The sequence below is a fragment of the Scomber japonicus genome, chromosome 19 (genome assembly GCF_027409825.1).
Source record: "Scomber japonicus isolate fScoJap1 chromosome 19, fScoJap1.pri, whole genome shotgun sequence".
Classification (NCBI taxonomy): domain Eukaryota; kingdom Metazoa; phylum Chordata; class Actinopteri; order Scombriformes; family Scombridae; genus Scomber; species Scomber japonicus.
The window spans coordinates 30,281,461-30,295,205 of NC_070596.1; the positions used below are offsets into that span (position 1 = coordinate 30,281,461).

The following is a 13,745-nucleotide window of genomic DNA, read 5'->3' on the forward strand; positions in this document are numbered from 1 at the left end:
GGATTTTCAACACGTTTTTATACTTTATATATGTGTTGTTGATATTATCAGTTTCTTTAAATGTGACTCTTTTCTGTGTGATTTTATCCATGGAGGCTCTCACTGCTCATGATGATGTTTTTAACTTTCACTGACAGTTGTGCAGATGAAATGTGAACTTCTCTTTGTTCTAAATGTTAGTTTCATGTTTGTATGGATGTATTTGTGTCTGTTGTTTCATAAAACAAGACTACAGATAATAAACCAGACTTACTTCAGCAAATCAGTCTTCATTTACAGAAAATCCTGTTTCATAAAGCACATTTGAATTAGTGAAATACCATCCTTATAAGAAAAACAGTTAAAATGTACAGATAAAGTACATTCTCACATCAAGAGCAGCACAAAAAATATCAAGGTGAGGAAGGAGCAACTTTTTCTCCTAAAATGTATGGTGAGTAAAGTTTGGAAAATAATCTAATACCATTTGAATGACATTTTAATCAACATAATTAAGGAACATTTTAAATAAACAACCATACAATGTTCAAACAAACATCCAACATCACTGTCAAAGTACTTTATTAGTTTCTTATGAAATATCAGCTCACATAATCAACATACTCACACCAACAAGTTATGATTAGACACTCAATGCACTTGGTTAAAGTTGTGAAAAGATTGCTGTCTTGGTTAAAGATCCCCTGCAGACATGTATTAAGATATATATAAACACTCTGCTCTGGCTCTCTGGTGCCATCCTCTGTGTGTTTTGGTGAAAAACAATGATGGGAAGAAGAAGAAGGGACACATCCATTAAGAATTACTTATTGTCTGGAGGATTGTAACTATTCCGTTTTTAAAGATGTTTTGGTCACATCATGCAAAATATATCTAACCCATAAATAAGGCATCAGGCAGTTGATTCGTTTCTGAATGAATATAACATGTCTGGACAACCATGGCAGTGACTCTCATACAGCAATAGAAAGTAACTAAGTTCTTTTACTCAAGTACTGTATTTGAGTACAACTTTGAGGAACTTGTACTTTACTGTAGTATTTCCATGTGATGCTACTTTCTACATCTCAGAGGGAAATATTGTATTGTTTCAGATGAAGATTTGACACAATGGATAATATAACAAGCTTTTAAAATACAACACATTTATTAAAGATGAAACCAGTGGATCGTGTGACTGTCAAATTAGTGTTTTTGGGTGTGCAGCTGAAAAAGATGAGCTTGTTCCCTCCCCTTCAGATCTACAGACTGAAAATGGGTGTAACCAACATGTGACACAGTACAAGAGCTGTCAAACTTGTTTCACTTCTCAGGAAGTGAGAGTCAGACGGTGGTTGCCTCTGAGAGCTGAAATGGCGCAGAAAGGAGATCAGCTGGACCGAGAAACAATCAGCTGTTCCATCTGTCTGGATCTACTGAAGGATCCGGTGACTATTCCCTGTGGACACAGCTACTGTATGAGCTGTATTAAAAATTTCTGGGATGGAGAGGATCAGAGGAAGATCTACAGCTGCCCTCAGTGCAGAGAGGCCTTCACACCGAGGCCTGTCCTGAAGAAAAGCACCATGTTAGCAACTTTAGTGGAGCAGCTGAAGAAGACTGGACTCCAAGCTGCTCCTGCTGATCACTGCTTTGCTGGACCTGAAGATGTGGCCTGTGATGTCTGCACTGGGAGAAAGCTGAAAGCCTTCAAGTCCTGTCTGGTGTGTCTGGCCTCTTACTGTGAGAATCACCTCCAGCCGCATTATGAATCAACTACATTTGAAAAACACAAGCTGGTCAAGCCTTCAAAGAAGCTCCAGGAGAACATCTGCTCTCGCCATGATCAGGTGATGTTCTGCCACACTGATCAGCAGAGTATCTGTTCTCTCTGCTCTGTGGAGGAACATAAAGGCCACGACACAGTCCAAGCTGCAGCAGAAAGGACTGAGAGGCAGAGAGAGCTCGAGGTGAGTCGACTAAACATCCAGCAGAGAATCCAGGACAGAGAGAAAGATGTGAAGCTGCTTCAACAGGAGGTGGAGGCCGTCAGTCACTCTGCTGATAAAGCCGTGGAGGACAGTGAGAAGATCTTCACTCAGCTGATCCGTCTCCTCCAGAAAAGAAGCTCTGATGTGAAGCAGCAGATCAGATCCCAGCAGGAAACTGAAGTGAGTCGAGTCAAAGAGCTTCAGGAGAAGCTGCAGCAGGAGATCACTGAGCTGAAGAGGAAAGACGCTGAACTGAAGCAACTCTCACACACAGAGGATCACAACCAGTTTCTACACAACTACCCCTCAGTGTCACAACTCAGTGAACCTACAGACTCATCCAGCATCAATATCCGTCCTCTGAGATACTTTGAGGATGTGACAGCAGCTGTGTCAGAGCTCAGAGATAAACTACAGGACATCCTGAGGGACAAATGGACAAACATCTCACGGGCAGTGACTGAAGTGGACGTTTTATTGTCAGAACCAGAACCCAAGACCAGAGCTGAGTTCTTAACATATTCATGTGAAATCACTCTGGATCCAAACACAGTACACACAGAACTGTTTTTATCTGAGGGGAACAGAAAAGTAGAACGACTGATACAACAACAGTTTTATTCTAGTCACCCAGACAGATTCATTTATGTTTGTCAGGTGCTGAGTAGAGAGAGTCTGACTGGACGTTGTTACTGGGAGGTGGAGTGGAGAGGAGGAGGAATTTGTGTAGCAGTCGCATACAAAAATATCAAAAGAAAAGAATTGTCATATGAATGTGTATTTGGAAATAATGACAAATCTTGGACCTTAAAATGTGTCACTAACAGTTACAGTTTTTTGTTCAACAACACTGAAAAGCTCATCTCAGGTCCTCATTCCTCCAGAGTCGGAGTGTACCTGGATCACAAAGCAGGTATTCTGTCCTTCTACAGCGTCTCTGAAACCATGACTCTCCTCCACAGAGTCCAGACCACATTCACTCAGCCTCTCTATGCTGGACTTTGTCCTTATGATGGAGCCACAGCTGAGTTATGTAAACTTAAATAGACATTTCAGACTTCATGTATCAGATTCTGTTTTGTAATTCTTCATGTTTTTGTCTCCATGTTTCTGAACTGCACAGAGATCATCTGCCATGCTAATAGGGATTGTCAACACGTTTTTGTACTTTATATATGTGTTATTGATATATTCATTTTCTTTAAATGTGACTCTTTCCTGTGTGTTTTTTATCCATGGAGGCTCTCGCTGCTCATCACCATGTTTTTAACCTTCACTGACATTCCTTCAGATGAAAATATGAACTTCTCTTTCTTCTGAATGTTAGTTTTATGTTTGTATTGATGTATTTGTATCTGTTGTTTCTTAAACAGAGAAAACAGCAGAACTTCCTTCATCACAGATATGTTGTTGTCATCACTTTGTAAATTCATAAAGAAATGTTCAATCAAACTGTAATTATCATGATAATAATCATCAATGATGTTCTTGTACATAGCTGACATTCTGGGTTAAACTATCTGACTGTTTGGATGAAGTGAATCTGTACATGAAATCATTGAACAAAAGTCACAGAACAGACTTTACTGATTTGATGTGTGAATAATCTGAAGCTTTACATAATCAATAAAGATATTTTCATAACAATGAGAAAGTAGAAAGAGCTGAAAATTTGTAGTGTTGCCTTCAAAACTACAGCAGCAAACACACAACAGATACACACACACACCCAAGTTTCATTGTTCAAGGTTCACTTTCATTGTCATATAAACACAGGATTGCACAATGAAATGCAGCTTTAACCAGCTCCTTGCTACACACACAGAAAATGTATGAACACATACTAAAATATTTGAAGTTAGCATAGAATCAACATTAAGGTTGGAAATAAAATTTTTAAAAGCGCATGAACCTAGCCCCAAATAAAGTCATAAAAAAGAGGAAAAATTACAAATATACACACGTTTTTGCAACATATGTGCAAAATCAATGTAACATGCAAGTCATTGTGCAAAAAAACCCTCCTTGAGGTAGCAGTGGGAGTTAGTGTAGTGCAAAGGCAGGGGCATGATAACGTGCATAATGTGCATTTCTAGTATAATCTGCATCTTTTAATCTGTTTAAAGGAGCTGTGATGAATCCCACAGAGAAGTACTGTGGACTATTCTGACATAAAGGAGACTATATGTAGACATGAGCCAGAGTTATTACTATAGGTGAATTGAATACATTCCTCATTATGGATTCATTGACAGTTTCCAGATTTTTGTTAAAAATCACAACTTGCAGAATAAACTGTCAAAGAGAAATCCAAACAAACTTCCCATTGTAAATTTACAACTACAAATTATGTCATACCTTCGCCTGTTTTCATGGTTAAAAGTTGTGTCTGGTCGCATAATATTCCCAGTAACAGCTACTCCAATGTCTCTGGATCATTTTGAGTCAATTCAAGCCAGTTTCCATTTATTTACATGGCATGGAGGATGAATTGCAGATTGTCGTGCTCAATGCAAACACACGGCCTTTGTCTCCATCTATTGGCTGAACTGTGCTATTGTGACAGATTTAGCCAACTGCACTACTTTCTAGAGGACATGAACTTTCTGCTGGAGCCCAATCTTTTCTTCATTCATCAATATGTAAGAATAAAACTTGTAATTAGATAGATATATATAGAGATAGATAGATAGATAGATAGATAGATAGATAGATAGATAGGTAGATAGATAGATTGACAGAATTACACAAACAATTTCGAGGTACTTGTATTTTACTGTAGTATTTCCATGTGATGCTACTTTCTACATCTCAGAGGGAAATATTGTGCTTTCTACTCCACTACATTTATTTGACAGTTTTAGTTACTTTTCAGATGAAGATTTGACACGATGGATAATGTAACAAGCTTTTAAAATACAACACATTGTTAAAGATGAAACCAGTGGTACAAAGCAGGCTGCACTTCCTGTTTCATCACATGTTGTTCAGATCAGATATCAAACTTGTTTCACTTCTCAGGAAGTGAAAGTCAGACAGTCGTTGCCTCTGAGAGCTGAAATGGCACAGAAAGGAGATCAGCTGGACCGAGAAACAATCAGCTGTTCGATCTGTCTGGATCTACTGAAGGATCCGGTGACTATTCCCTGTGGACACAGCTACTGTATGAGCTGTATTAAAGGATTCTGGGATGGAGAGGATCAGAGGAAGATCTACAGCTGCCCTCAGTGCAGAGAGGCCTTCACACCGAGGCCTGTCCTGAAGAAAAACACCATGTTAGCAGCTTTAGTGGAGCAGCTGAAAAATACTGGACTCCAAGCTGCTCCTGCTGATCACTGCTATGCTGGACCTGAAGATGTGGCCTGTGATGTCTGCACTGGGACGAAGCTGAAAGCCTTCAAGTCCTGTCTGACCTGTCCTGCCTCTTACTGTGAGAATCACCTCCAGCCTCATTATGATGCAGCTCCATTAAAGAAACACAAGCTGGTCGACCCCTCGAAGAAGCTCCAGGAGAACATCTGCTCTCGTCATGATAAGGTGATGGAAATTTTCTGCCGCACTGATCAGCAGAGTATCTGTTATCTCTGCTCTGTGGAGGATCATAAAGGCCACGACACAGTCTCAGCTGCAGCAGAAAGGACTGAGAGACAGAGAGAGCTCGAGGTGAGTCGACTAAACATCCAGCAGAGAATCCAGGACAGAGAGAAAGATGTGAAGCTGCTTCAACAGGAGGTGGAGGCTGTCAGTCACTCTGCTGATAAAGCAGTGGAGGACAGTGAGAGGATGTTCACTCAGCTGATCCGTCTCCTCCAGAAAAGAAGCTCTGATGTGAAGCAGCAGATCAGATCCCAGCAGGAAACTGAAGTGAGTGGAGTCAAAGAGCTTCAGGAGAAGCTGCAGCAGGAGATCACTGAGCTGAAGAGGAAAGACGCTGAACTGAAGAAGCTCTCACACACAGAGGATCACAACCAGTTTCTACACAACTACCCCTCAGTGTCACAACTCAGTGAACCTACAGACTCATCCAGCATCAATATCCGTCCTCTCAGATACTTTGAGGATGTGACAGCAGCTGTGTCAGAGCTCAGAGATAAACTACAGGACATCCTGAGGGACAAATGGACAAACATCTCACTGGCAGTGACTGAAGTGGACGTTTTACTGCCACAACCAGAGACCAGAGCTGAGTTCTTAAAATATTCATGTGAAACCACTCTGGATCCAAACACAGCACACACATCATTGTTACTCTCTGAGGGGAACAGAAAAGTAGAGTTAATGAGAAAACAACAGTCTTATTCTAGTCACACAGACAGATTCACTGTACATCAACAGGTGCTGAGCAGAGAGAGTCTGACGGGACGTTGTTACTGGGAGGTGGAGTGGAAAGGGAAAGGCGTTGGTGTAGCAGTCGCATACAAGAACATCAGCAGAACAGGACAGTCATTTCAATGTTTTTTGGGATTTAATGACAAATCTTGGGCTTTATATTGTGACCCTGACAGTTATAAATTTTGGTTCAACAACATTAAAACTCCCATCACAGGTCCTCGTTCCCGCAGATTAGCAGTGTACCTGGATCACAGAGCAGGTATTCTGTCCTTCTACAGCGTCTCTGAAACCATGACTCTCCTCCACAGAGTCCAGACCACATTCACTCAGCCTCTCTATGCTGGACTTTGGCTTGATTCTCCTGGAGACAAAGCTGAGTTGTTTAAACTCAAATAGACAGAAGTCATTTCAGACTTCACGTGTCAGATTCTGTGTTGTAATTCTTGATTTTTGTCTCCATGATTCTGAGAGCTTGTTGCTGTTTCTGAACTGCACAGAGATCATCTGTCATGCTAATAGGGATTATCAACACTTTTTGTACTTTATATATGTGTTATTAATATATTCAGTTTCTTTAAATGTGAAACTAAATATGTGTAAAAAAAAATCCATGTAGTTCTCTAATCTCACCTTGATCACACCCTGTTTGCTGTCAATCAGGTCACAGACACACACACACACACACACACACACACACACACACACACCTTACATTAATTTCCTGGAGATTTACTCTAACCGTAACCACTGAGACTTAACCCGGAAATCAGCTTTTTCCCCATGAGCATTCCACAATTATCACCTGTCCTCCACAGCTGATGACACTGAGATCACGTTTGACCCTGTTGAAGGCATGTTAAAGGGTTTTTACATGATTCATTAAAACATTAAGTGAAGAAAACACCATTAGAACATAAGTAATAGGTTAGAAATACAGTTGTGCTGCAGTAATACGTTTCCCTAAAAAGCTACAAGGAAATAAAAGTGCAGCAGAGACACTGATCAGGAGAAAAGTTATTTACAAAAAATCCTGTTTCATAAAGCAACTTTGAATTTGTCGCCATGCTCTGTGTGTTTTGGTGAAAAACAATGGTGGGAAGAAGAAGAAGGGAAACTAATGTAAAATAAATAAATAATTACTTATTGTTTGGAGGGTTATAACTATTCTGTTTTAAAGATGTTTTGGTCACATCATGCAAACTATATCTAACCCATAAATAAGGCAGCAGGCAGTTGAATTGTTTCTGAATGAATATAACATGTCTGGACAACCATGGCAGTGACTCTCAAACAACAGTGGAAAGTAACTAAGTACTTTTACTCAAGTACTATATTTGAGTACAACTTTGAGGTACTAGTACTTTACTGTAGTATTTCCATGTGATGCTACTTTCTACTCCACTACATTTATTTAACAGCTTTAGTTACTTTTCAGATGAAGATTTGACACAATGGATAATATAACAAGCTTTTAAAATACAACACATTGTTAAAGATGACACCAGTGGATCATGTGACTGTCAAACGAGTGTTTTTGGGTGTGCAGCTGAATAAGATGAGCTTGTTCCCTCCCCTTCTGATCTACAGACTGAAAATGGGTGTAACCAATATGTGACGCAGTGCAAGAGCTGTCAGGCTGCATTTAGTATAAAATCACATGTTGTTCAGATCAAATTGTTCCATTTCTTAGGGAGTGAGAGTCAGACGGTCGTTGCCTCTGAGAGCTGAAATGGCACAGACAGGAGATCAGTTGGACGAAGAAACAATCAGCTGTTCGATCTGTCTGGATCTACTGAAGGATCCAGTGACTATTCCTTGTGGACACAGCTACTGCATGAGCTGTATTAAAGGATTTTGGGATGGAAATGATCAGAGGAAGATCTACACCTGCCCTCAGTGCAGAGAGGTCTTCAAACCGAGGCCTGTCCTGAAGAAAAACACCATGTTAGCAAATTTAGTGGAGCAGCTGAAGAAGACTGGACTCCAAGTTGCTCCTGCCTCTTACTGTGAGAATCACCTCCAGCCTAATCATGAATCAACTACATTAAAGAAACACAAGCTGGTCGACCCCTCAGAGAAGCTCCAGGAGAACATCTGCTCTCTTCATGATGAGGTGATGAAGATGTTCTGCCGCACTGATCAGCAGAGTATCTGTTATCTCTGCTCTGTGGAGGAACACAAAGGCCACGACACAGTCTCAGCTGCAGCAGAAAGGACTGAGAGGCAGAGAGAGCTCGAGGTGAGTCGACTAAACATCCAGCAGAGAATCCAGAACAGAGAGAAAGATGTGAAGCTGCTTCAACAGGAGGTGGAGGCCGTCAGTCGCTCTGCTGATAAAGCAGTGGAGGACAGTGAGAAGATCTTCACTGAGCTGATCAGTCTCCTCCAGAAAAGAAGCTCTGATGTGAAGCAGCAGATCAGATCCCAGCAGGAAACTGAAGTGAGTCGAGTCAAAGAGCTTCAGGAGAAGCTGCAGCAGGAGATCACTGAGCTGAAGAGGAAAGACGCTGAACTGAAGAAGCTCTCACACACAGAGGATCACACCCAGTTTCTACACAACTACCCCTCAGTGTCACAACTCAGTGAACCTACAGACTCATCCAGCATCAATATCCGTCCTCTCAGATACTTTGAGGATGTGACAGCAGCTGTGTCAGAGCTCAGAGATAAACTACAGGACATCCTGAAGGAGGAATGGACAAACATCTCACTGGCAGTGACTGAAGTGGACGTTTTACTGCCACAATCAGAACCAGAGCCCAAGACCAGAGCTGAGTTCTTAATATATTCATGTGAAACCACTCTGGATCCAAACACAGCACACACATCATTGTTACTCTCTGAGGGGAACAGAAAAGTAGAGTTAATGAGAAAACAACAGTCTTATTCTAGTCACACAGACAGATTCACTGTACATCAACAGGTGCTGAGCAGAGAGAGTCTGACTGGACGTTGTTACTGGGAGGTGGAGTGGAAAGGGAAAGGAGTTGGTGTAGCAGTCGCATACAAGAACATCAGCAGAACAGGACAGTCACTTCAATGTTTTTTGGGATTTAATGACAAATCTTGGGCTTTATATTGTGACCCTGACAGTTATAAATTTTGGTTCAACAACATCAAAACTCCCGTCTCAGGTCCTCGTTCCCGCAGAGTCGGAGTGTACCTGGATCACAGAGCAGGTATTCTGTCCTTCTACAACGTCTCTGACACCATGACTCTCCTCCACAGAGTCCAGACCACATTCACTCAGCCTCTCCATGCTGGACTTTGGCTTGATTCTCCTGGAGACAAAGCTGAGTTGTTTAAACTCAAATAGACAGAAGTCATTTCAGACTTCGTGTGTCAGATTCTTGATTTTTGTCTCCATGTTTCTGAACTGCACAGAGATCATCTGTCATGCTAATAGGGATTGTCAACACTTTTTTGTACTTTATATATGTGTTGTTGATATATTCAGTTTTTTTTAAATGTGACTTTTTCCTGTGTGTTTTTATCCATGGAGGCTCTCACTGCTCATCATCATGTTTTTAACCTTCACTGACATTCCTTCAGATGAAAATATGAACTTCTCTTTGTTCTAAATGTTAGTTTCATGTTTGTATTGATGTATTTGTGTCTGTTGTTTCTTGAACAGAGAAAACAGCAGAACTTCCTTCATCACAGATATTTTGTTCTCATCACATAAAGAAATCTTCAATCAAACTGTAATGATCATGATAGTAATCATTAATGATGTTCTTGTACATAGCTGACAATCTGGGTTTAACTAACTGAATGTTTGGATGAAGTGAATCTGTACATGATATCATTGAACAGTCACAGAGCAGACTTTACTGATTGGATGTGTGAATAATCTGAAGCTTTAAATAATCAATAGTAAATAATCAAAAAGTTTTTCCAATGATAAAAAAGTTTTTGTTGTTGTTGTTGTTTTCATCACAGAACCTCATTAAAAGCTTCTGGAGATTTAAAAGCTCATATGTACATACAACAAATTAAAAAAAAATAAGTTACTCAAATATTAAATATATATAAAAGAATAAAACAAGGCAAAAGTATATATATATACTTTATTTATACTGCAGGTCCTTTCAGCTTTCATCAGTATAATCAATCAATCAATCAGACTTTATTTGTATAGCATTATAAATGCACTGGTCCAATGAATAAGGCCACGTCTCGTACTGATGTCTCCAGTTGTTTTTATTCGTATCTCTTATCCTCTCAAGACACCGTGAAAACTATAAAAATAACACAAAACACAACAAGTCAAAAAATATCTCTCTCTATCATCCACAGTCTCAAGTTTCTCTCAGTACACAGGCCCAAGCATGGCAATAAAAGGCACACTAAATGTTTTTATAAAGAATTCCCACAAATGCCACACAAATATGACAATTGAAACCACAAAACAAGGCAAAACAGTTACCGTGTGCGCCTCTTGAACCATGCAAATTACTTTCTGGCTGTATGTCTTCTTTGTAGCCACGTTGTCGTTCTCCGTTTACATCTCTTCTCACCCATAATGCAGCACACCTCCCCAAACACTGACCTATGACCTTAACTTTCAAAATAAAAGATGAAATCTGTCTCCGAGACAGTTACACTCCCACCAAATTACTATGATTTATAACAACATTTATAGAAACATGAATGAATAAATCTGGTAATTTTCAGAAATAAACAACAGGCATTTTATACCTCACATGTCAACACTGATATTTTAAACTCTCCTTACTGGTAGATTCTTTAAGATTTGTGACTTTACCACACATTTTAGTTACTTTCTACAAGTACAACTAATTTATGTATAGGTCGTTCAAGAATGGATGAACTGGTGAGTCTTTGTCCTTCTTTACTGAGCTTTCTGTTTCCCATTTGTACTGTGGCTTTGCGCACTAACCCATCTTCATCTTTGCAGACCTCTAGCACCCTCCCAATTCTCCACTGATGACGGGGCACCTCATCCTCTTTGAGAATGACAATATCTCCAATCTTCACATTACGTCTTGTAGAGTGCCAGCATTGCCTGAGGGTAATATTTGCTAGATACTCCTTCCTCCATCTGCTCCAGAATTGCTCTGTCAGGTACTGTACCCTGCGCCACCTTTTCCTGGCGTATACATCTTCCGCAACAAATTCTCCTGGAGGAGGAAGCGGCACAGAGCTTTTCATGGTCAGCAAGTGGTTTGGGGTAAGTGGCTCTAGACTTTTGGGATCATTGATGCTGTCAGTAGTGAGGGGGCGGCTGTTCACGATTGCCATCGCTTCATAGAAAAATGTTCTTAGAGAAGCATCATCTAATCTTCCAGCACTCTTGGAAAGGACACAGCTTAAAACACTCCTAACTGTCCTTATCTGCCGTTCCCAAACCCCTCCCATGTGACTGGCATCCGGTACGTTCATGATAAAGTCACAATGCTTTTCTGCCAGGTAAGATGTCAGCCTGTCTTTATCAACTTCTGTTAAAGCTTTCGTCAGCTCATTTTTTGCTCCCATGAAATTTGTCCCTTGGTCTGACCTGATTTGTCTTACAGCTCCACGAATAGCTATGAAACACCGCAGTGCATTTATGAACGCATCCGTTGTTAGGTCGTCCAATATCTCAATGTGGATTGCTCTTGAGGATAGACAGGTGAATATCAGTCCGTATCTCTTATTCTCTTTACGACCCTGCTTAGTCAGAAAGGGCCCAAAACAATCCATCCCACAGAAGGAGAATGGTGGAGAGGGATCAATACGGTTAGCAGGCAAATCTGCCATCTTTTGTGTTTCTGTTGGCCTGCGAGCTCTTCTGCATGTGACACATTGTTTGATGTAGTTTGCCACAATTTTGCTGCCACCGACTATCCAGTAACCATTTGCTCTGAGTTCATTGAGAGTCTGTCCTCTGCCTTGATGCTGACCTTTTTCATGACAGTAACCTAAGATCAGACGTGTGATCACCCCATTTTTTGGTAAGATTACAGGGTGTTTCAGGTCGTGAGGCAAGGAGGCCTTCTTTAATCGCCCACCCACTCTGAGAACACCATCTTGCAATACTGGGTCAAGCTGGAACAACTGATGGTTCTGTGACAGCTTACCACCACTCAACATATGTATTTCCTCTTTGAAGGCATCCTTTTGTGCTAATTTCACAAGAAGAAGACTGGCTGTCCTTCTGTCTTCTACAGTTATGGGATCTGCTGTTTTCGCTCTTTTTGCCAGTTTCTGGATATGAGCAACAACATTCAAAGCTGTATGCCATTTTGCGAAACGCTCAAATCTCTCTAGAAAATTGTCCTCTTCGACTGCTTTTGTCTGTAGTACTTGTGTCACTTTGATTTCTGGATCTCCCACCATAAGATGTGGAGTTGACTTTGGTGTGACAATCTCTCTTTCCCACAAGAATTTTGGTCCAGAGAACCACGTTGAACTCATCAATTCTGCCACCTTCAGCCCTCTAGAAGCGTGGTCTGCTGGGTTTTGGTCAGTTTCAATGTAGTACCACTGGGCTGGGTCTGTTGTTTCTCTGATTCTTTGGACTCGATTAGCCACGAAAACATGAAACCTGCGTGCTTCATTGTTAATGTAGGCTAAGACTACCTGTGAGTCTGTCCAAAAATATTCTTGGTCGATTTTGAGCTCCAGCTCCTCCTTTAACATACTGCCAACTGCTGAGGAGACCACTGCAGCTGTCAGCTCCAGCCTAGGTATGGTTACAACCCTGGTGGGTGCAACCCGTGCTTTACCTATCACTAAGGCGCAATGCACTTTGTCTTTTGTCACCACTCGGATGTATGAACACTGCCCGTATCCATGACTACTCGCATCCGAAAAGTGATGCAATTCCATCCTCTGTACTTTCCCTAGGTTTTCAGGGACAAAGCATCTTGGGATTTGGAGTTTCTGCAGATTCTCTAGATCGTTCAGCCAGTTCTCCCATTGAGGCTTTAATTCTGCAGGCAGTTGTTCGTCCCATCCAATGCCCTTTTGGCACATTTCCTGCAGGATTTTCTTACCCAGCAGGAGGAAAGGGGCCAGGAAGCCCAGCGGGTCGAACACTGAGGCGACTGTGGAGAGAATTCCCCGCCGTGTTGCTGGCTTCTCATCCAGGGAAACATTAAAGGAGAATGTATCACTGTTCACACTCCACTTCACTCCCAACACAGTGTGTACTGGGAGTTCTTCACGACTGAGATCCACATCCTGTACTCCACTAGCTCGTTCACTGTCAGGAATAGACTCCAAGACTTCTCTGTTGTTAGAGATAAACTTGTGTAAGTGTAGTCTGCCCTTTGCACACAACTTTTGCGCTTCTTTGACTAGTTTGATGGCTGTGTCCACAGAGTCTACGCTGATCAACCCGTCATCAACATAAAAATGTTTCCTGATGAAATTGGCTGCTGCAGGGTAATCTTTCTCCGCCTGGCTTGCAAGGTACTTCATACCATAATTCGCGCA

General features: G+C 41.2%; 1 protein-coding gene across 1 annotated transcript; it reads left to right on the forward strand.

Annotated features, from left to right (window-relative positions):
• Positions 1 to 1,352: 1,352 nt before the first annotated feature.
• Positions 1,353 to 6,738, forward strand: LOC128379924 (E3 ubiquitin/ISG15 ligase TRIM25-like). The gene is made up of 2 exons (XM_053339563.1): positions 1,353 to 3,005; positions 5,031 to 6,738. The coding sequence occupies exons 1-2, from the start codon at positions 1,353 to 1,355 to the stop codon at positions 6,696 to 6,698; spliced, it is 3,321 nt and encodes a 1,106-aa protein (XP_053195538.1). The 3' UTR covers positions 6,699 to 6,738.
• Positions 6,739 to 13,745: the final 7,007 nt, after the last annotated feature.